Below are 20,407 nucleotides of genomic sequence, written 5' to 3' on the forward strand. Positions count from 1 at the left end.
AGTCAGAAGACGCGATGGAAACGCCTTAATCTCCCAACACACGGACAGACTCAACCACAGTTTCAACTGGGAAACTGTGAGTATCGTAGTGGGGGGGGGGGGGTTGCCTTGCAGCCACGCTAGGAAGACACTTAGTCTTCCAGCCACGGTTAGTTCGAAGCGAGAGGGACATGTACACAGGAGACCTTGACGGTATTCAGGAAAGGGTCTACAGCTAACCCAGTTCAAACTGCCTTGTGTGTTGCAATCTCTCGGTCCTATAGGACTATAAAAACTAAGTCTGCATTTCTTTTGGCGTGGCACACCCTGGCATAGCTGCTGCCTATGCTTTGGGTTGCTGACCACCCAGCTTCCTTCCTTCAGCCGAATAAAGAGCTGTTTCTTTCCAAGAGCCTCCTCCTGAATTCCTGGCATTGATTTCTCTGGGATTCAGGGCTGCAAAGCTTACATTTACATTAGACCAAGCTAAATCCAAAAATGCGAGGGAATTCCTGGAAGCTTGGTATTCAGACAAGGTGGCCATCGACAGGCACGCAGAGATAAACAGCATCTACACACTATTCAAAAGAGACAATAGAAAGGCAGACAAAAGACCAGAACATCTTCTCAGCCATCATCACCCAGAGAAGCAGAGGTTACCACCAAGATCACCACCACTAGTCCATGCCCAATATCCACACCTCCCCCAGGAGGGAAGGTTCGCACGCTCCACGCATGCAAGGCGGACCCTGATGCTTTCCTGCTGGTGGTTGCGACTGAGGGAGCTGCCAGAGCAGACCCGAGAGTGCCCAGGGACATTGGTGTACTCAAAGAAAAGTAATAATAACCACAGATTACTTGGCACTACTGGGCATAGATGTGGGGGGGGAGGGGGATGCAATAGACCGCTGCTTCCACGGAGGGCTGCTCCACCTGGGCCCAGAGAGACCGGAAACGAGCCTCACAGCAGGAGAGGCCGGGAGCGGCGCAACTGACCATGCACAAGGTCACCTTCCCTCCTGTGAGGAAGGGAAACCGCCTGCCCAGAGTAAAGGAAGGGGGGAAAGGGAGTTTGAGGCCACGGGAGCAAAAGCGGGGGCGAAGGAAGGCACCGGGCATTTGAAAGCAGGCAACGGATTCTGCCCTGCGGGGAAAAAATGCTTCACGCCTGCAAGTAGAAGAAGAGTCCCCTCCCCTACAAGAGCGGCTAACGATGGTCTTTCTGTTCAGCAGATTCCCGAGGAACTCAAGAGGCCGACTGCAGTCACCTCAGGAGTGTAAGGTTTACCCCGTTCGTCTCAGAGAAACTCTCGTGACACGTGTGTTCAGGAAAGAGGTTTACTCAAGCGCAACATATGTAAGTCCAGACAAAGCCAGGATTGGATTGGCACATTTTACAGTACAATTTATATTTCCCCCGTTCCCGCGCTTAGCCCCTCTTGCTTGGTTACAGATTACCCGCAGGAATCCCCCATCACTCAAATGGCAGATTCAGTCCAGTTCTTTTGTGTTTTTGATTGCTTTCTATCGATGGTGTTGTTGTTGTCTTCGTTGGGTCTTCCTGTTGCGCGCAAAGCCGGGAGTTATCAATCACGCGCTGACTGCTTTACCTCAAATCCGCTGCTCTCCCTTTGTCTCAGCGCCCGAGGCAAATTGGCGTTGACACAAATATCCGCTTCTGGTTTAGTTAAGCGGCGCCAACTGGCCCATTAATCAGTTCGCGGTTTCCCACTTCCCCTTTTCCTTTACTAGCGCTTGGGCGGTGAAGCTGACTAAGCACGGCTGGGCAAGTCCCTAGCCGTGCCGCGCCGGCTGAATCTGACAAGGAGGAGTCTTCCAAGCTCCTGAGTTGGGCGTGAATCTTTAAAGCAGGGCTGTCTGCGCTGGCTGCCAACGCTGGCCTCTTCCTCCCGCTGACCGCTGCATCCACTGACATTTCAACCACCCGATCGCCACCACTGGACAGCAGTATAACCGTTGGGCCTACAGTCTGTGCCTCATCGCTGGAGGGAGATTCCCTGTCTGCATAAAGCCACTGAATGGCTCCGAAATTGGCGACTATTTCGACTTTGTGAGGGAGCGGGCGCAAACTCAGCCCTCTCTAGTAATCCACTAAGACCCTTTATTGCTGATAGGCCACGCGTCTCTGGCACATGCAAGGTGCAGGTAAAGCCCCTCAAGTGAAGCTCAGGGCGTCCTGCGGAAGGTGGGTGCGCAGACTGAAAGGGCAACTCGCAGGGGCAAATTGCCCGGCATTTGGCCGCCTGAGCGCCTTTCCTTCTGCCTCCTGAAGGCACGGGCTGGACCCTTTGCCTCCCGGGGGCAATCGCTGCAGCGGGACTCTGGAGGCACGGACTCGGTCTCTCCATCGCCTTTCGAGCCGGACCGTGCAAGCGAAGGACCGTCTCTTCTGAGCCTCTCCCCAGAGGAGAGACTGTTCCTCCTTCCTTCACGCCCCCCCGCCTCAACTAACTGCTCGTCCTGCTTGACCACTCCAGAACCGGGACCTCTGCCTGGTGCAGCTTGGCCTTGTGCCAAGCGGGACACTGGAAGGAAACTTCTGAGTGGGCTTCAAGGGGGAATTGAATTGAATTGAATTGGTGGTCAGAACAATGTCAAATATTTCCCTTCTGCAGCTGGCGGGGCTGGAGATCCGGTTTCAGCACAAGCTGTCCACACTCTGGGCTCTCTTGCATTCCCAGGTATTGGGGCAATTGTGAACTCCTCTGGCGCGTGCAACCGCAATTTCAGGTAGCCTCTTGATACCCCTCTCAGCACTGCCTTCCACACTCTGCTTTGCTATAATGCCAGGATCTACTGCAGAAATCTTCTCCACTCTGCTGGCATTTCCCTAAAGACACCCACCCATTTTGTTTTCTTTCTCTCCTCTCCTCTCCTCTCCTCTCCTCTCCTCTGCGCACAGCACACTTAACCAGAGTGGCTTGCACAATACTTCAGTTTCTACAACAACTGAGGTGGCAGCTGGTTCCCCAATATCTCCCTTTTTTTTGCAAAAAAAAAACCAAAAAAGGCACTCCCCCACCCCCCTCCTTGTTCTGTTACCTGCTTTTGCTCCCTCTGCACCAAACCTTTGGGCAGGATACCAAAACACCTCTGGCTATTCATACAAAGAGTCTCTGCTAGAGGCAGCGAAAGGGGGGATTGTGATGGAAAGATAATAAACTAAAGCTGGAAAACCTCCCCCCCCTCTTTCTGCCCCCCCCCCCGCCACTCTTGCTATCTCTTTTCTCCACTTCCCCTGCCTTTCTTTGCTCCTGCAAAAGAGGATCAGCTCCAAGCTATCGCATGACCCAAGAGTGACCATGTTCCACTGCCAAGCATAGCCCTCTCGACACTGTCCCACAACAATTCCACACCAATCGTTCCATCCTGACAGCTCTGACCGCACCAGGCACGTGATTTGCTGTATTCTGGCTGCTGTGACCAATGCTGCGTGCGCACGGTGTTGCATCAGTCTCTTCCAAGGGGGCCTGCGGTCGCCTTCCCTGCCTTGGATTGTGCTCTGGATTAGGGGAGCTGGAGGATGGCCGGCTGGGGAAACAAGGTCTGGACAGCCTTCTGTGGAAAAGCACTCAAAGGATAAGTTGGACTCGCGTCCACCCTCCGGAGCCGGGGCCGGAGATGACCAACCTGAGTGCTGAAAGCATGGAAGGGATCAGAGGTTCCTCTTCATTTTCCTCAAAGGATCTACCCTGGAGAGAATCCATATGAATGTATGTAGTGAGGAAGGAGCTTCCAAGGAAGAGCCCCCTTCTGATGAGAGGAGCCACGCTGGCAAGGAGACCTATAGATGTGGGTGGGAAACCTCTCCCCTTCTGCGGAGGATCAGAAATTCGGGGATGGAGGGAGCTAATTAAATGGCACCTGACCTGGAGGGAATATGGAGCTGAGAGAGACCAGACTTTTTGGACAGCATCAACTGACATCATTCCAGGGTTTTCCTACAGTCTAGTTTATTGTTTTATAGCAAATAAAAGCCAAGGGAACTGACCCAGAGGAGAATAGCCAGAAGATGAAGCTCCTGCGCATTCAAAGCCAAGAGAGATGAGACGGAGAAACGAGAGGGGTCCAAGGAAAGGGAAAGAGGTTGGGGCTCTGCTGGGCAAAACAAGATGATCCCTGAGATCACTCCTCAGGAAATGGGGATCCCAGGGTGGCTGGTACATGTGGAACATCTGGATCTCTCTGGATCTGGTGGCCCCCAGGCTTGGCTAAGTGCCAGACGGATTTCTGGTTAAGTGGCTGGAGGTGGGTGGGTTGCAGCCATTGCTCTGAAGGGGGGGTCTGTGCTGAGCAGGAGAAATTGGGGGTCTGGAGGGACAGGCAGGCCAGGAGTTCCTGGGGGCAGACTGGGTGGTCTCCACCCCCTCCCCATTTCCCCCTCCCTCAAAAGTCAGAGAGGCCCTGAAAGGAAGCTGGTGGGTCTTGGCAGGAGAAGGTCCAGCTGCGATTCTCCTCCTCTCGCCAGTGTTGAAGCTGCATCCTTGGAGGGTTGCAAAAAAGGCAGAAATCCATCAGGTGCTGAAATGCTTCAGCTATTTTGCATCTCAGAGCAAGAAGGATAGCAGGATTAATTCATGAGGGCTGTGAAAAACAGAGATGGGGTAGACAATTAAAATATGCAGTAAAAGCTTCACTGTAAATGAGGTTTTTTTGGAGAGTCTGCAGGAAACACACAGGGTGGGCTTCCCCTCCCCCTCCCTTTCACCCCCCCTTCCCAGGCAGGCCCAACTTTCAGGGGGTGGATGATGGGCAGGGCCCGGATGGAGGGGGAATCTGCCCCTTTCAGGGAGGAAAAGTCTGCGAAGGACCAGGGATTCCTCCCCATCTCATCTCCGGGGCTTGAAGGGGGTCCCGGTTCAGCCGAGGGGCTGCAAAGGGAGGGTCCAGCCTGACCATGACAAGGTGGAATTTGTCCCTAATTGGCTTAATTAGAGGGTCAATCAAGAGACGAGGCCTCCCCCACCCCCACAGATACTTCATCAGAACTGAGAAGATGCTGCTCGGAGGGTGGAGTCAGAAATGGCGTCTGGTGTCCAGCCTGATGTCCCTTGGCTGGAGCTTGTGTGGAAGGTCAAAAGGGGGGGTCAAGAAGGGCAGCCCACAAACTTGGGGTGCTCACTCTCCCTCCCTCAATGACCTGCATGGCCCCCCCTTCCCTTCCCTTTGGCAATGTCCCGAAATGGGAAGACATCCTGGAGGAGGCTCTGGTGTTGTGTGCTGCTCTTGTGTGCGATTGTGTTACATTTTGGGGTCCCTGCAAGGAAAAGCCGCCAAAAATCTTGGAAAGGGATTTGGGGAGTCCAGAAAATCTTTGGAGGCTTTGCGGGTCCCTCAAGGCTCTTTCAGTTATTTAAGGGATATTTTTTGGGAGGAGAGAGAAAGAGAAAAACTTATTAATTAATGGAGGGTGAATAGAAGACGCTCACCTGGTTGTTGGATGGGAGTTGCTAGAAAAAGGGAGAGAGACGCATTCAGAACTCTTGATGGGTGTTTATGCTTTTTTATCTTTTTAATAGGACTCTTTTTGACATATTTATTGTTTTGTATCCTTATAAATTCAATAAATCAGTAAATAAAGGGCTGGAGCATTTATGGGGTCAAGCTCCCATTCTACAGCCTATAATATATTGCATTAAATCCTCCCCCCCCCCTTTTTCTTTTCTTCCTTTGAGTCAAGGTTGACTCCGGGCGACTGCCCGGACTAGTCCCTGCAGTTTCCCTGGCAAGGTTTTGGAAGGGGGTTGCCATTGCCGGCTTCCTGGGGCTGAGAGACAATGGCTGGCCCTCGGTCACCCAGGGGGCTTTGTGCCCAGGGCAAGACTGGAACTCACAGCTCCTGGTTTCCAGCCTGGTGCCTTCACCACCACCCCAAATGGGGTCTCCTGTCCCTTGTGCCCCTCCAGGAAGAAAAATCTCTCTGAAGCAATTTCCCAATGAGACCCTCAGGCCTGGGATTCGGGGGCCCAAGAGGACCCACCTTGCCATCTAGATGCAAGGCATCCCTTAGATGATCCCCTCCCCATAACTCCTCGCCCAGCCCCCCACGGACTCACCTTTCTTGTTCTTCAGGTAGAGGGAGAGCCCCACAGCCAGGAAGACCACCCCCAGCACGGCCCCCACGGCCCCCGTCCAGAGCTTGCTCTTGGCAGCATTGGAGGAACGTGGCTCTGGGGAAGGAGAAGGAGCCTCGTGTGGGCAGCAGGATCAGGGCCAGCTTCCTCCGGGGGGGCCATTCTGGCTTGACGCACAGGGAGGGTCTTTCCAGCACCCCATCAATGACCCCTTCTCTGTGCACGATGGTGTCCCCAGACCAGGAGGGGAGGGGAGGGGAGAAAGGGAAAGGCTTACCCCACTGGACAGTGAGGGGGGCCTCCAGGCTGGCGTGCCCCACCTTGCAAGCGTAGATGTCCCCACGCTGGGGCTGGGTCTCCAGCAGCACCTGGAGCTGGTAGGTCCAGTCTCCGTCCTGGAGCTCCTCCCCGAAGGCGACGCCCTCCTTCTCCGGCCGCCCGTTCTTCAGCCACTGGACGTCGATCTCCAGGGGGTAAAAGCCGGTCGCGGTGCAGAGGAGGATGGTGTTGGGGGAACCGGGGTCCGTCTTGGCGGGGGAGATGGTGACGGTGGGCTTGGCTGGAGGGGAGGGAGAAGGAGGGACGTGAGAGACCCACCAGGGCCCAGGACGGAAGAGCAGGTCAGTCAGTTCAGGCCAAGGTCCATCTTAGTCTGGGAAATGTTCTGCGTCTCAAGTCCCTTTCCAAGAGTTTTATTTGGAGAGAGGGAGAAAAACTCCACTTTCGTCTTCTGCAGCCTTTCCTGTCCACTGCTGAGTCGACTAAATTTGACTCTGGACGAGGTGAGAATTAAGCAGATTCAGAGCAGGCTCAAAAACACTATCAGATTACTAAAAAGTCAGTGATACAAGATTCTAGAAAATGAATGAAATCCCACATGATCTGGACAACACAGAGAAATAAGCAGAGAAGAGCAGAACAAGATTTAAGGGAGAAAAGTGTGGCTCAAACTGGCACAACTCCTGGATTGATTAAGGGAGGGCTGGATGGGCCCCCAAAGAGGGTCCTTCAGGGCTCCCTCCAGCCGGGAAGGGGGTCTCGGGAGGCGTCCCGGGGTCTGTCCTGGGTCCTTGTGCCCTTCAGCGTTTGGGTCGGGGAGTTGGGGGGGATCGATGAAGCTCGTGGCCTTCCGGGAAGACGTCAGTGGGTGAGACGAGGCTGATTCTCTCCCTCCTCGGCTGCGAAAATCAAAACGCTTCTGCATCTTCTGCTACTTTGGGGGGAGGCGAATGGCTCATAAACGGGGCACCCGCCCTCCTTCTCCCCTGAGAGACGTCTCCGGCTCTGCGTCTGGCAGCCTCGGCTTCTGGGGGGCTGAAAGATATGTTTGGGTCTTATTGTTAACCTTTTTTGAAATTATTTTCAGTGTTTTGGCTGTTTAGTGTCTTGTGTGAGTAGTTTGTTAATAGTCTTTCTTATTGATGGATTTTTTTACTAACACTGAATAACATTTAAGAGGATTCTATCTTTAAACATTTTGGTTAATTGTAATGAAGACCTCGGATCTAATCTGGTTGCTGCTCAGATAATACATTTGTGGCTTTTTTTTTCACAGGAAGCACATTTGTGTCTTGGAACATTAAAAATCTTTGCAAAAGACCTAAAAGAAGGGATTTTTTTCCAAACTGAAAGTGATGACAATGCTTTTTTCTTTTTTTTACAAGAAAATTCTTCTGAATGGGAAAATACTTTTAACAAGAAAATGGAAGGAACAGATTTAATCAGCAAAAAGTCAGAATCTAAAAACTGGTAGTTTTAGTGAAAACATCTTCAAAATGTAGAGATTAATTTTAGGAATTAAAGAAAGAACCTGAATGGATTGAATGAATGGGGAGGGGGCAGTATTTCCTCCCTGGAAGCCCCTGCCCCCCAGGCTCACCTCTCTGGCTAATCAGACGCTGTGTCTTGTCTGCTTGTAGCTTGTAGCTGGCCACCATGTACAGTACGCCTCTCAGTGAAGGAATCCACTCTGGACCTCTTGATGTGCACCTTCTGGGCGGCTGTTCCAATAGTCGGCATCCAGCTGCCCCAACGGGGTAACGGCCACGAACCTCCCGATGTTGCTCTCGAAGCGGACAATCTCCTGCCGGTCGTAGATGTCCCTATACAGGTAGTGCACCCGCTGCCTCCCATTGAGGAAGTGGCAGTCAGACTTCTCCTGGTGCAAGAAATGGGCTGTGAGGAGGAGGAGGAGGAAAACGGTCAGGAGAGAATCTGGGGCCCATCACTCCCAGCTGCCAGCAGAGGAGGGACCCATACGGGAAGGGGAGGGGGAGACCTGCTGCAGGAGACTGAGGGGGTATCCTTTGGGGGGCCCAGATGGAAGGGGGACCCGGAGGGACCTTTCTATGCCCCCTCCAGTTCCTTGCTGGGCTCCCTGGGGGATATGTGTGGAGCCTCCCAAGAGACCCCCAGCTCAATCCACTCCATCCCCCACCATTGGGGGTGTGGGAAGGAAGAACCCCAGTCTGCCCCGAGCAGGATAAGCTCCATTCCTTCCTTCCAGTGGCCAACCTCGAAGGGCTGTCACTCCCTCAAGATGCCCCCTGTAGGAGGTAGGGGGAGGTTTGTCAGTCCCAGCGGGGATCCCTGGGGGAGATGGAGAGTTGCTGGTGGTCTGGAGGGGGAGGAAAGAGGGGGAAGGGGAGGAGCTAACTGTTCAGCCCCCTCCATCCTCCCACCCTGGAGAAAGGCAGGCAGAAGTTCAAATGTTGCAGCAGAACACCCTACTCTCTGCAGGAAAGGCTGGATCTCTGTGACTCCCAAAGCGGAAGGAAAGATGGGGGGAGGGAGGTGAGACCCAGAAGCTCTCAGGGCTATAGTAAAAGTGAGATCCATACCTCAGTCTCCCTCTTCCTTGGGGGGGAATATGGGGAGGGGGCACAATGAGAGTGTCTGGATGGGGGTCTCCCAGCCCTTCCCTCACCTGAACCCCCCACCTTCCCTGCTTTCCCCTAACTTCTCTCCCCAAGATTCAGCCCTCCTACCTGTCTTTCCATAAGACCCCTCAGGAGCAACTCAAAGGGGGGGTCCCAGTCTCCTTCCCTCCACACATCCTTCCTCAGTCTCCCCCGTGGTTCCCCCCCCTTCAGACTCTGACTCTGCTGTGGGGAATTATGGGGGGGGTCTGGGTCTGCTTTCCTAGTTCAAAGATTCCCTCAACAAGGGATCTCAATTCAACTCTTCCTGATCTTAAAAGCCTCTAATTGGAGATTCATAGGAAAAAGTGTAGTTTCTGAAGGAGCAAAAACATTTATTTATTTACCAAAAGTAAACCACCCGCCAAATCTCTGAAGGGTCTTAAGGCAGAAAAGAAAAGAACTGCAGCATCGAGAGCAGAAGGCAAATTCCAAAGCTCCATGGTGATCAAAAGCAACTCCTCCAAAGAGGAGGATCAGCTGGCAGGAAACGCCAACCGCCTATCTTAAAGTGCGCCCAAACCCAAGCAGACGAAGTGCGGCGTGCAGAGATGAAACCAGAGTCAGAGGAGGAAGAGGATGGGATGAGTCCTATGACAGTCAGGGTGATGTTGAGGCCCTAAGAACCACCCACAGAGTGCATTTAACCACGTTAATAGATTCGAGGTACACCCATTGCTTAATCAATCCAGTCACTGTGAATGGACTTGGACTGAGGGTGAGGAGACTAAAGACCCCTGTTGTGCTTAGTCAGTTGGATGGGTCACCAGTGGGAGGGGGTCCAGGAGAGTTCTACACTGAAGAATTTGAAATGAGAGTAGGGACTCACCGAAAGACTTTGCAGTGTCTGGTGGCCCCAATCGCGGCCCATCCTTTAATACTGTGATTATCTTGGTTGAAATGATGGAATCCAAAAGTGGACTGGGAATTGGGTAGCATGATCTTCAAAGATGGGACTCATACTGTTCAAAAAGAGTCTGGGGTCAGGGCTTTGGCAGCGGCGTTAGTGGCTGCAAGCGTACGGGCACCCCAGAAGGGCACGTTCGAGTGCCCTGATGTGATTCCGGAGCAATGCAGGGATTTGGAGGCTGTGAGGCAGAGTTGGACCAGCTGCCCCCCCACAGGGCAACAGACTATGCCGGGTCGAAATTCCCTAAGCCAAGGATGTACTCTATGATTCCTAAGGAACCAGGGATGTTGAGAGAATTCATTGATAAAAATCTGGTGAGGGGTTTCATACAAGTCATCAGAGTCACTGATGGTAGTGCCTGTCTTATTTAGAGAAAAGAAAGATGGATCGTTGAGACTGTGTACAGACTGCAGGGGGTTAAATGCCATTTGCAAGGAGAGCAAATATCCTCTCCCTTTAATGAAAGACTTGTTGACTCACTTGTCAAAGGGAAGGTTTTTTCAAAGCTGGACTTGAGGGACGCCTAGTTCCAGGTGCGGATTAGAGAGGGGGAAGAATGGAAAACTGTGTTCAGTTGCCTGCTGGGTGGTTTCCAACATCGAATCATGCCGTTCGGCTTATTAGGGGCTCCGGGGATATTTATGCAATTGATAAATGAAGCACTACATGAATTTCTATACCAGGCGGTTTTGGTATACGTATTTGGATGATATCCTGATCAATACCAAAATGATGGAAGAGCATGTAAATTTGGTAAGAAAAGTGTTACGGAAACTGCTAGATGCCCAGTTGTATGCAAAGCTCTCTAAATGTGAATTCCATAAAGTCAAATTGACCATCTGGGGTATCGCATTTCCCCTAAAGGGATTGAAATGGACCCAGCTAAAGTGCGGGATGTAATTGGATGGGAGGTGCCAAAATGTGCTGGCAGTTACAAAGTTCCTTGGGATTTGCAAATTTTAACTGCCAATTCATCCCCAACTTTGCCCAGGTGGCTCTGCCAAAAGCTGACTTGTTAAAGAGAAAAGGAAAAGAAAAAGCATAAGCAGAACAGCCAGGGGCGCCTCTAAATTGGACTGAAGAATGCCAAGTGAAGTTTGAGCAGTTGAAAAAATTGTTCATGGCAGAGCCAATTCTCAAACATCCTGACCCCGAAAAGCCTTTTATCATTCAGGTGGATGCCTCAGATATTGCTGTAGGAGCAGTCTTGCTACGAAGAACTGAGGCCCTTTGCAACCATGTGCTTACATTTCTCAGATGTTTACGGAGACGGAGAGGCGCTGGCTGGTGTGGGAGAAGGAAGCGTTTGCAGTTCGGTGGGCACTACTAACCTGGAGGAATCTGCTAGAAGGGTCGCCTCACCCATTTGAAGTCTGGACTGATCATAAAAACTGAGAAGCTTTAAAATCCCCTAGGAAATTATCCCCAAAGCAAGTTAGATGGGCTCAGTTCTTCAGTCGAACTAGAACGAGTCTTTGCCTTTGGGAAATTCAGTCAAACCCTTTTGCGTCGCCTACAGTTCAGCAGAAGCAAAATGCAGAAATGTTGGACAAATCAAAGTGGGGGGGATTTGCAGAGCGAGCAGGACGAGGCTGGTGTGCGCCCCCCCATCCCCTCGGTAGCTCCCAGCTTGCCTGTTCCTCCACCCGTCCTCTCAACACTTTCCTTCCCTCTGAACCAGCTATTGGCCTTGTGCTGACTTGTTCACTCATTCCCTTTGCGGTATTTATAGCCTCTCCATTCCCAGTGGAGTCTGGCCGGGGCACGAGGTCAACAGAAACATGCAAGGGCAATATTCAAGATTACATCAAGATTAAAGAGATATGAGCATCGTGGTTACCTGCAAAACTGAACAAGGGCAAACACACACTGGAATGAGAAGGATGGGGAGGCTCAGCTTATGTGCTTCTTCGTTTCTGTGACAGGGCAGTCACTGAAGGGTCCAGCGTGATGTGTCCCACCCACCGGCCCAGACCCTCCCCTCTCCTGCCTGAACAATTCCGTTTGGTCTGTCTTTGGAAAAAACTAGCGCTGATTCTTTCTGCCTATGGACCAAAGCACTGGACACATACATGGCCTGGTTTATACATCCCTGCCGTGGTGTAACAGGTAGCCGGAATAAGATGCTTGGTCTAAGATGCTGAACTTTTCCCAGTTGAAACTGTGGTTGAGTCTGTCCGTGTGTTGGGAGATTAAGGCATTTCCATCGCATTTTCTGACTGCTCGTTGGTGCTCGTGGATGCGCCCTGCCAGCCTTCTGCCTATCTGTCCTACGTAGTGGTTGTTGCAGTTCTCACACTGCATGTTGTAGATGGCTCCTGTTTTTCCTTCTTGGGCTAGCGGGTCTTTCGGCTGGCTTAGGACGTTTTGGAGGGCTTGAGTTGGTTTGTGTGCTGTGGAGAGGCAATGTGGTTGTAATAGTCTGTGGGTGGTTTCTGAGACGTTTCTGATGTGTGGCAGTGTGGTCCTTTTCATAGCTTGTGTGGGTTGTGTTGCAGTAGGTTGAGCGGCCAGGCACTTTTTGATAAAGTTGTGTGGAGATCTGCTTTGTGGAAGATGTTGTGTAGGCGGTCTGTTTCCTTTCTCTGCTGTTGTGGACTGCTGCAGTGCGTTTGTGCTCGCTTGAAACATCCTCTTACACAGCTTCTCTTGTGGGAGGTCGGGTTGTTGCTTCGGTAATGGAGCACTTGATTGGTGTGGGTTGTCTTCTGATAAACTTGGGTTTCTAATTTAGTGTTGTTTCCTCTGCTGATGTCTATCAGTTAGCCAGAAGGTCTTCGTGGCTTTGGTTATTAAGGGCTTAGCTGGGAGTAACAGCTTCCTTCATTTGAAAGAACACGGAAATGCCAAAGTAGGAGCCTTCTGTTCCTGAATCAGCCACCCAGTCCATCCATCCATCCGTCCAACCATCAACTCTGTCTCTGCACAGCTGAGCAAATGTCTGGACTGCACCCATGCTCAGATCTATCAGGAAGGACCTGACAGGGAAGGCAGAAATATCTTGATTTACCCATCACAGCGGATAGAGCCCTGCTGGTTCCTCTGGTGTGGAAGAGCAATGGCATGAAGCACGGACAGGCTGATCTCTGTCTACAGCCACGGTTCAGTCCCTTGGAAGCTGGTGAGTGCCAGCAGGCTGTTGGGGCATCTTTGGAGGAGCAAGCCAAGCTCTGTGTCCAACCTGAGGTCTGAAGAGCGACCAAGCAAAGCTCTTCTGCATTGGCCTCCAGGGACCTACCCATTGTCCACTAGGTGTATCCTCTCCAGGAACCCCACCCCTCAGTGTCCCATCCTCTCGTGAGGTTGTTTGGGCTGAGAGACAGGAGGGGCCCATCATCCGTTGGTGGATGTTTTGGGTGAGGGAGAACTTGAACCAGGGTTTTCCTTCACCTTTGCACCACGCTGGACATTGAGTGTCCTTGACTTGTTGGGTGCCCAGGAAGCTGCTGGGTGATCTTCTCTGGTTCTCCCTCAGGGAGAGTGAGAGGAACTTCACTTTGGGGAACAAGCAATGGAGGTCTTTCAGGTGGGACTGGAAGCAACTGGGATCAAAGGCCTGACCTAGGAACCCTGTCTCTTGGACTCCCTTGGGCCCTGGTTGTGGGGGGAAAAGCACCCCTGTTGAATGAAAATTTTCCACCTGCCCGGGCCAGGGAATGATGGATATCGGACTGTAAGAAAGCTATGAAGGTGGCGGTGGACGAGACACTCTCCTTGCATGCGTAACAGTTTAAGCAAGTTGGGGAGTGCAAGGCCAAGACGATGCTCTGAGAGATTCCTAACAGCTCAGCAGCCAGGGCCAAAGAATTACTCTCGGTAGTGCGACTTCATCCCAGGAAATTGTGATACACAAACACAACAATGCACAAAGACTGTGGGTGTTTTGTTCCCAACACATTTTGCAGAGGCCCCAGAGACTCTCCCCCGGGGCCCTCACTCTGTGCAGCCTGTGATCTCCATGGGGGGCTTGTCAGGTCTGGCGGGGGCCGCTCCCTCGGTGGTGGCTCGGTGGCTAGGATGGCCAGTAACTGGTGGAGAGTCGGAGGGGAGGGAGGAGGGGGCTGGGCCCAGGACCCCAGACCTCACTGCTGGAGGGCCCGGTCGGGGGCCAAGGCATAGTTGCGGCAGGTGAGGATCTCGAACTCCTGCAGGGAAATAGGAGGAGAAAGGCATTGGGGGTTTCTCAGTTACAGAAACGTCTGGATCGGACGGAAAGATCGAAAGAACGTAGGTCCCTTTCTGTCACTGATGCTCATCAATCCTGGTGGCCAGTACCTTGGGGGCTGCGGGGCTGGCCTGGGAGGGCTCTTCCTCCCTCCCCCCCTTTCTTAATTTGCGCAGATTCTGCTCATTCGGACTTTCTGGTGCTCTGTTGCACTGTCAATCCTTGAGAAATGCTCTCTCCTATAGGAAGAAGGGACGTTTCCCTGGAGTGGAGTTCCTGGTGACTTTGTGAACACAAATGTCATTTCTGGCAACAACACAGAAGGAGGTTTCCCTACCCACCCCCTCCGGAAAAGTCTCCCGGATGCTTTTCAGTTCCCAAGGGCCACCTGTAGCCCTGGGGTTTTGCTGGTGGTCCCCCACCCAAGGACTCAATAACTTTGATCCGGGTCCTGCCACCAAGTTGGGCGTAAGGCAAAGTAGCTCTCACACTGAGCTGGTGACTTCATGGGCACCTCCAGGCAGTTTTCTTCTGGAGTCTTTTTTCTCTGGATCTCCTGATGGTCACCTATCCAAGCATTCACCAAGTTGAACTCTGCTTAGCTGTTCCAGATCCACTGAGGTTGACTAGGTAGATGAAGGAGAGAGAGGAAGAGTTGTCTATTTGGTCGGCCCCTTGAAACCTGCCCACCTTTCATCCCTGCCCCTGGGTCCCCCAGAGGCAGAGCCCCCTCCTCAGTTGGCTAACGTGGCTTCCCTGCCATGCGAATGGCTCGTAAACAGGGCACCCGCCCTCCTTCTCTCCCCAGAGGCGTCTCTGGCGCTGCGTCCGGCAGCCTCGGCTTCTGGGGGGCTGCAAGGTATGTTTGGCTCTTATTTTTAATTTTTTTCTTTTCAATAGTTGGCTGTTTTATGTTTTGTGTAAGTAGATTGTTAATAGTCTTTCTTAGTGATGAGGTTTTTTTACTAACCGTTAATAACACTTAAGACAATTCCATTTTTAAACATTTTGGTTCTTTGTAATGAAGAACTGGCCTCTAGTCTGGTTGCTGCTCAGATAAATAATACATTTGTGATTTTTCCTTCCCAGGAAGCACATTTGTATCTTGGATCATTAAAAATCTTTGCAAAAGAGCTAAAAGGAGGCAGTTTTTTCAGACTGAAAGTGATGACAATGCTTTTTTCTTTTTTTTTACAAGAAAATTCTTCTGAATGGGAAAATACTTTTAACAAGAAAATGGAAGGAACAGATTTAAACCAGCAGAAATTCAAAGTCTAAAATCTGGCAATTTTAGTGAAAACATCTTCAAAATGTATAGATGAATTTTAGTAGTTAAATAAAGAACCTGAATGGATTGAATGAAAGGGGGGCCCTGGCATTTCCCCCCCGGAAGACGCCCCCCCCGGACTCACTTCTCCGCCCAATGACACGCTGTGCCTTGTCTGCCCCGTAGCTGGCCACCCTGCAGGCCTCTCGGCAGAAGCGGTCCACGGCGGCCCTCTCGTACTGCAGGTGGTCCTGGCAGTTCTTCCACTGGTCGGCCGAGCGCTGCCCCAAAGGGGTGACGGCCACGAACTCCCCGACGTCGCTGTCAAAGCGGACAATCTCCTCCCGGTCGGGGAAGAACCTGTACAGGAACCAGACCCGCTGCGTCCCGTTGAAGAAGTGGCAGTCAGACTTTGCCTGGTGCAAGAAATGGGCTGCAAGGAAGAGGGGGAGGAGGAGGGCTGTCAGGAGGGACTCCAGGGCCCATCGTTCCCAGCCGTCAGCAGAGGAGGGACCCATGCGGGAAGGGGGAGGGGGAGACCTGCTGCGGGAGACCAAGGGGTGGCCTTTGGAGGGCCCAGCTGGAAGGGGGACCCGGGGGGGCCCTTTCTCAGCCCCCTCCAGTTCCTTGCTGGGGATCCCTGGGGGAGACACGGGGGGCCTGCCAAAAGACCCCCAGCTCAATCCACTCCATGCCCCCCCATTGGGGGTGTGGGGAGGAAGGGTCCCAATCTGTCCAGAGTGGGAGAAGCTCCATCGTCTTCCTTTGGCACCAGCAGCCAACCCCGCAGGGCTGTTGCTACCTCAAGACGCCCCGTGGAGGAGGGAAGGGGAGGTTTGTCAGTCCCAGTGTGGCTCCCTGGGGGAGATTGAGGGGGGAGGAGAGAAGGGGAGGGGGAGGAGGTTCCTAGTGGGCCCTCTCTGTCCTCCCACCCTGGAGAAAGGCAGGCAGAAGCTCAAACGGTGCAGCAGAACATCCTACCCTCAGCAGGAAAAGTTGGGTCCAGGTGGGGCCTCTTTTCCCCCCAAAGGGCAGGAAATATGGGGGTGGGGGGAGAAGAGACCCAGAGACTCTCAGGGCTGCAGTGAAAGCAAGATCCATACCTCGGTCTCCCTCTTCCTTGGGGAGGGGAATATGGGGAGGGCGCACAATGAGGGTGTCTGGACTGATGATCCTGGGGTCTCCCAGCCCTTCCCTCACCTGAACCCCCCACCTTCCCTGGCTTCCCCAAACTTCTCCCCCCAAATATTCCCCCTCCTACCTGCCTTTCCTCAAGAGCCCCCAGGAGCAACTGAAAAGGGGGTCTCCAGTCTCTTTCCCCCTCCTCCCCCCTCCTCAGTCCCCCCCCCATGGTTTCCCCATCCCCTCCAGTCACTGACTCCGCTATGGGGAATTAGGGGGGGGGCTGGTTCTCCGTTCCCAATTGAGAGGCTCCCCCAACAAGGGATCTCAATTCAACTCTTGCCTGACCTGAGAAGCCTCTAATTGGAGATTCGTAAGAAAAACTGAAGTTTCTGAAGGTGCAAAAAGGTTTTTTCCCAAATGCATCTTTTTCTTCTACGGCTTTTCGTTGCGTGGATTTAGGAACGGAAACGCCGCGATTTCCCTCTTTCTCTTTCACTTTCTCCTCCTTCCTCCTCCAACGCGACAAACTTTGGGGGCTCCGGATCCGGGTCTCGTTCGGGGCCGGAAGGTCTGACTCCGATCCTGGGTCTGCTCCATTCCCACGACCCCCTCCCCGCCTCGGCCACAGCCAGGGAAGGGGGTCCCTCTCAGTCCTCCTGGGGGGGGTGAGGAGGGAGGGGGCAGAGGCCACGCGGAGATCGAGGGTCCTGCGGGCTCCCGCCTTTCCTGCCCTCGATCCCTTCCCCAAGGTGACTCCTGGGGGTCCCAGCTGCCTTCCCCCCACCCACCCCTGTCCTTACCAGGGGGCTCCTGCCCCCCTTCACTTCCAGGGATCCGGGACAGGGCCCCCACCAGGAGCAGCAGCAGGGGAACCCCTGCAGAGCCCATGGATCCTGCCCCACAAGCAACCCCCGGGAATGAGGAGGCAGACACAGATGCTTCCAGCCCCAGAGGCGGAATCGGTGGGTCTGGATTGGGGGCAGGAAGCGTTTTTTCTCTCAAATGTCAGCGTTGGGAGAGCCTGGAAAAGCAGAGGGACCAATGGGAATTCTCCCCCCTGCCGTGTCATCGGTCTCCGGGCAGAGCCTCTCTGGATTTCGCCCCATGCAGAAGATAGTTCAGAGCAGAGAAAGCAGCGAAGAAAGTGGGTGTCAGAACCTGCATCAATCAAATGTTATTTTAAACAGTTACAGCAGTCAATGGGTAGTTATAGCAGTCAATGGGATTTGCTTCTGCCAAATGTATCTGGAGGGGGAATAGCTGAGTTTGGGTTATTGCTATTACAGGGGTAGTCTGAAGGCTGAGAAGAACTGTGTTATCAATGGGAGGAATGCACAAGGCCACAGGTCTGTGGGAAAGGATTTTGGCGCCAATGTAGTGGGGGGGGAAATAAGTAGAGGGAGCTTTACACAGGCTCTGGTTTTAGCAATGCTTTGCTTCAAGCTGCATGTACCAACCAATAAAGGAGCATTTATCTGAACCTGGCCTGGTTTCATGAGAATTCTTCTGAATTGGAGTTTGGATTTTCTGGACTTGACAGTGGGAGGGGGGACCCTTCAGTCTTGGGGGCTGCAGCTCCAGGAGTCCCCTGCCAGCTCAGAGGGGCCATCCCTTCCTTTGCCCTCCCCAGGACTCTCAGCCTGGCTCTCCTCTTCTCTGGGGGCCTGGAGGGGGTGGACTGGATGCCCTCTGAAGCTTCCTTAGGACCCCAGGGGACTCCAGGCTGGGGCTGCTGGGACTCCGAAGGGGCGCCAGGTCCTTCCTGGAAAGAGCCGGGGGGACCGATCTGGGTGCTTCTCTGGGCCAAAGGGGTTTCCTCCTGACCTCCGGGAGGTGAAGGGCCTCCTGGGGATCTGGGGGTGGCGGGAATCAGCCTCTGGTGGCAGGAGGGGGGTGGCTGGGGGGGTCCCAGGACTGGCTTCGCACGGCTAAAACGGGCGGGGATCTGAGCAGCTCTGAATCTCGGGCTGGAGCTGTTTCCTGTACCGGAAGGTGGACCCTGTGCTTGTGCAACGGGTGTTGTGTGAACAATCAAAGGTCTTTCCATCATCAAGGGGGCACGGATGGACTTCTTTTGATACTCTTTGCCGTTCTCAATTATCCAGCCTGCATCACCAATAAACACACACCAAATAACAACACAACAACCACACACAAGGGACAGGAAGAATTGCTTGAAAAGGCCAGGAACCCTTTTGCAGAGGGGTCCATCGCACACCTGCGGCCCCAGACTCGGGCACAGAATGGGTCCTTCAGGGCCCTTTGAAAGGCCACCAGGGTCAGGCCAGTCTGATCTCCGCAGGGCTGTTTTTCCAGAGGGCAGGGGACATGGCAGAAAAGGCTCTTGGGCCCCAAACGGGCCCCTCCTGCCAGACCGGATGGGACAACCAGGGAGAGGCGGTCCCATAAGTGGCCTGGCCCCCATCCGTGGAGAGCTTTAAGGCAACCGCCAGCACCCTGAATTGCCCCCGGAGGCAGGTGGGAGCCAAGGCAGGAGCGTGTCTCCTGCGCCCAGAAAGAGACGCCATGGACTGCCTGTGCCAGCCCTCGCTGCCCAGCTGGCGCCTCTGAACGCTCTTCAAGGGCAGCCCCGGGTAGAGCGCCTTGCAGCAGTCCAGCTTGGGGTGGGGGGGCAAAGTGGCCAGGACAGGCCAGGCTCCCAACACAGAGCCAAGAGGCGAGCGTTTGCCACACGTACCTTGCAACTGGCTGGGTGCAACTTTCCACCCCATCCTGGCTTTGGAACCCCCGTGGAGCCAGCCTTTTGCCACCAGGTGCCCTTCCCACATGCCGCACTACAACTCCTATTGTCCTTGGCCAGGAACCCCCTGGCTTTGCTAGTAATGGTTGTTCAAACGAAACTCAGGCAGAGGTTGACCATGGGGGTGCTTGGGATTGGCCAGAACAAGCTGGGCATCCTGGAACCAAGTTAAAACGTTTGAATCAGTGTTTCTCAACCTGGCCACTTGAAGACGGGTGGACTTCAACTCCAGAATTCCCCAGTCCACACATCTCTGAGTTGCCCAGGCTGAGCAACCCTGTCCTGGAGACTTGCAAGGAGGGAAAGGCGGTTCCCTGGCGTGGTGCAGAACTGCTCTCCCCGGTGCTGGTCTCCAGCTCAGCTCGTACTGCGTTGCTTGCACTCCCAGCCCAGCCTCCGGCCCTGGGACTTCCCGCTGGTTCCTGATCCGAGTTGCGTCCTGGAATTCCTGCCAAAGACAGGAGCAAGACGCTGAGGGGAGGAACCGGGTTCACTGCAAGGATCCCCGGTGCCTGCCGTCCAAGGAAGGGGCCCCCTAGAGAGAGAAAGGCAGAGATCCGGACGCGTTTGGGGGCGGAGAGGTGGGAAATCCTTGGGATCCGAGTGGCAAGAGAGTTTTGGCTAAATTTTGGCAAGAAGAAACAGTGGACCACTTGGCTGCAAATACAACTTGCCTGCAAGCAAAAACTGGTGGGACCACAAAACAGACAAAGCCATAGAAAACGAAGACGCTAAAGGGCTCTGGGAGTTTTGAATCCAAGCAGACCAGCACCTGCCACACAACACCCAGACTTAACAGTTGTTGACAAGAAAGACAAAAAAGACACCTCAATCCTTGGAGACAGAAGAGGAGAAGCGAAAGACCTGGAGAAAATCACAAAACACAAAGACCTGCAAAGAGAAGCAGAATGACTCTGGCTGAAGAAAGCAGGGAGAGTCCCAAAAATAGGCACCTGGGCTGGAAGTGGGAAACCAGCTCTCTGAAGGGCCCCCTACAAGCCACGCAGCCGCGCTCTCTTTCCTGAAAGTATTTACACGCGGTCTTTCACTTAGCAAATGCTGAAGGCAGTTTAGGAGAGCTTAGAACCAGCGGGGGGGGGGGCTGATCCACTGGATCGAGGAGTAATTTTGTCGAAACCATCCAGAAAAGCCCATTTCAGAGACCCCACGATTTGGCCACGGTGCCT

General features: G+C 53.4%; 1 protein-coding gene across 1 annotated transcript; it reads right to left on the bottom strand.

Annotated features, from left to right (window-relative positions):
* Positions 1 to 3,773: 3,773 nt before the first annotated feature.
* On the bottom strand, positions 3,774 to 19,248 carry LOC103059547 (uncharacterized). Its single transcript, XM_088129153.1, has 9 exons — positions 19,158 to 19,248; positions 18,446 to 18,565; positions 16,805 to 17,254; positions 15,413 to 15,767; positions 6,952 to 6,956; positions 6,352 to 6,633; positions 6,057 to 6,170; positions 5,430 to 5,450; positions 3,774 to 4,584 (listed from the first exon to the last, which is right to left on the bottom strand). Exons 1-9 carry the CDS (start codon positions 19,246 to 19,248, stop codon positions 4,571 to 4,573), a joined length of 1,452 nt encoding a protein of 483 aa, XP_087985279.1. The 3' UTR covers positions 3,774 to 4,570.
* Positions 19,249 to 20,407: the final 1,159 nt, after the last annotated feature.

This window comes from Python bivittatus, unplaced genomic scaffold (genome assembly GCF_059951505.1).
Source record: "Python bivittatus isolate LINGU-HERP-01145 unplaced genomic scaffold, Pbiv_v1 ctg000730_np1212, whole genome shotgun sequence".
Classification (NCBI taxonomy): Eukaryota; Metazoa; Chordata; class Lepidosauria; order Squamata; family Pythonidae; genus Python; species Python bivittatus.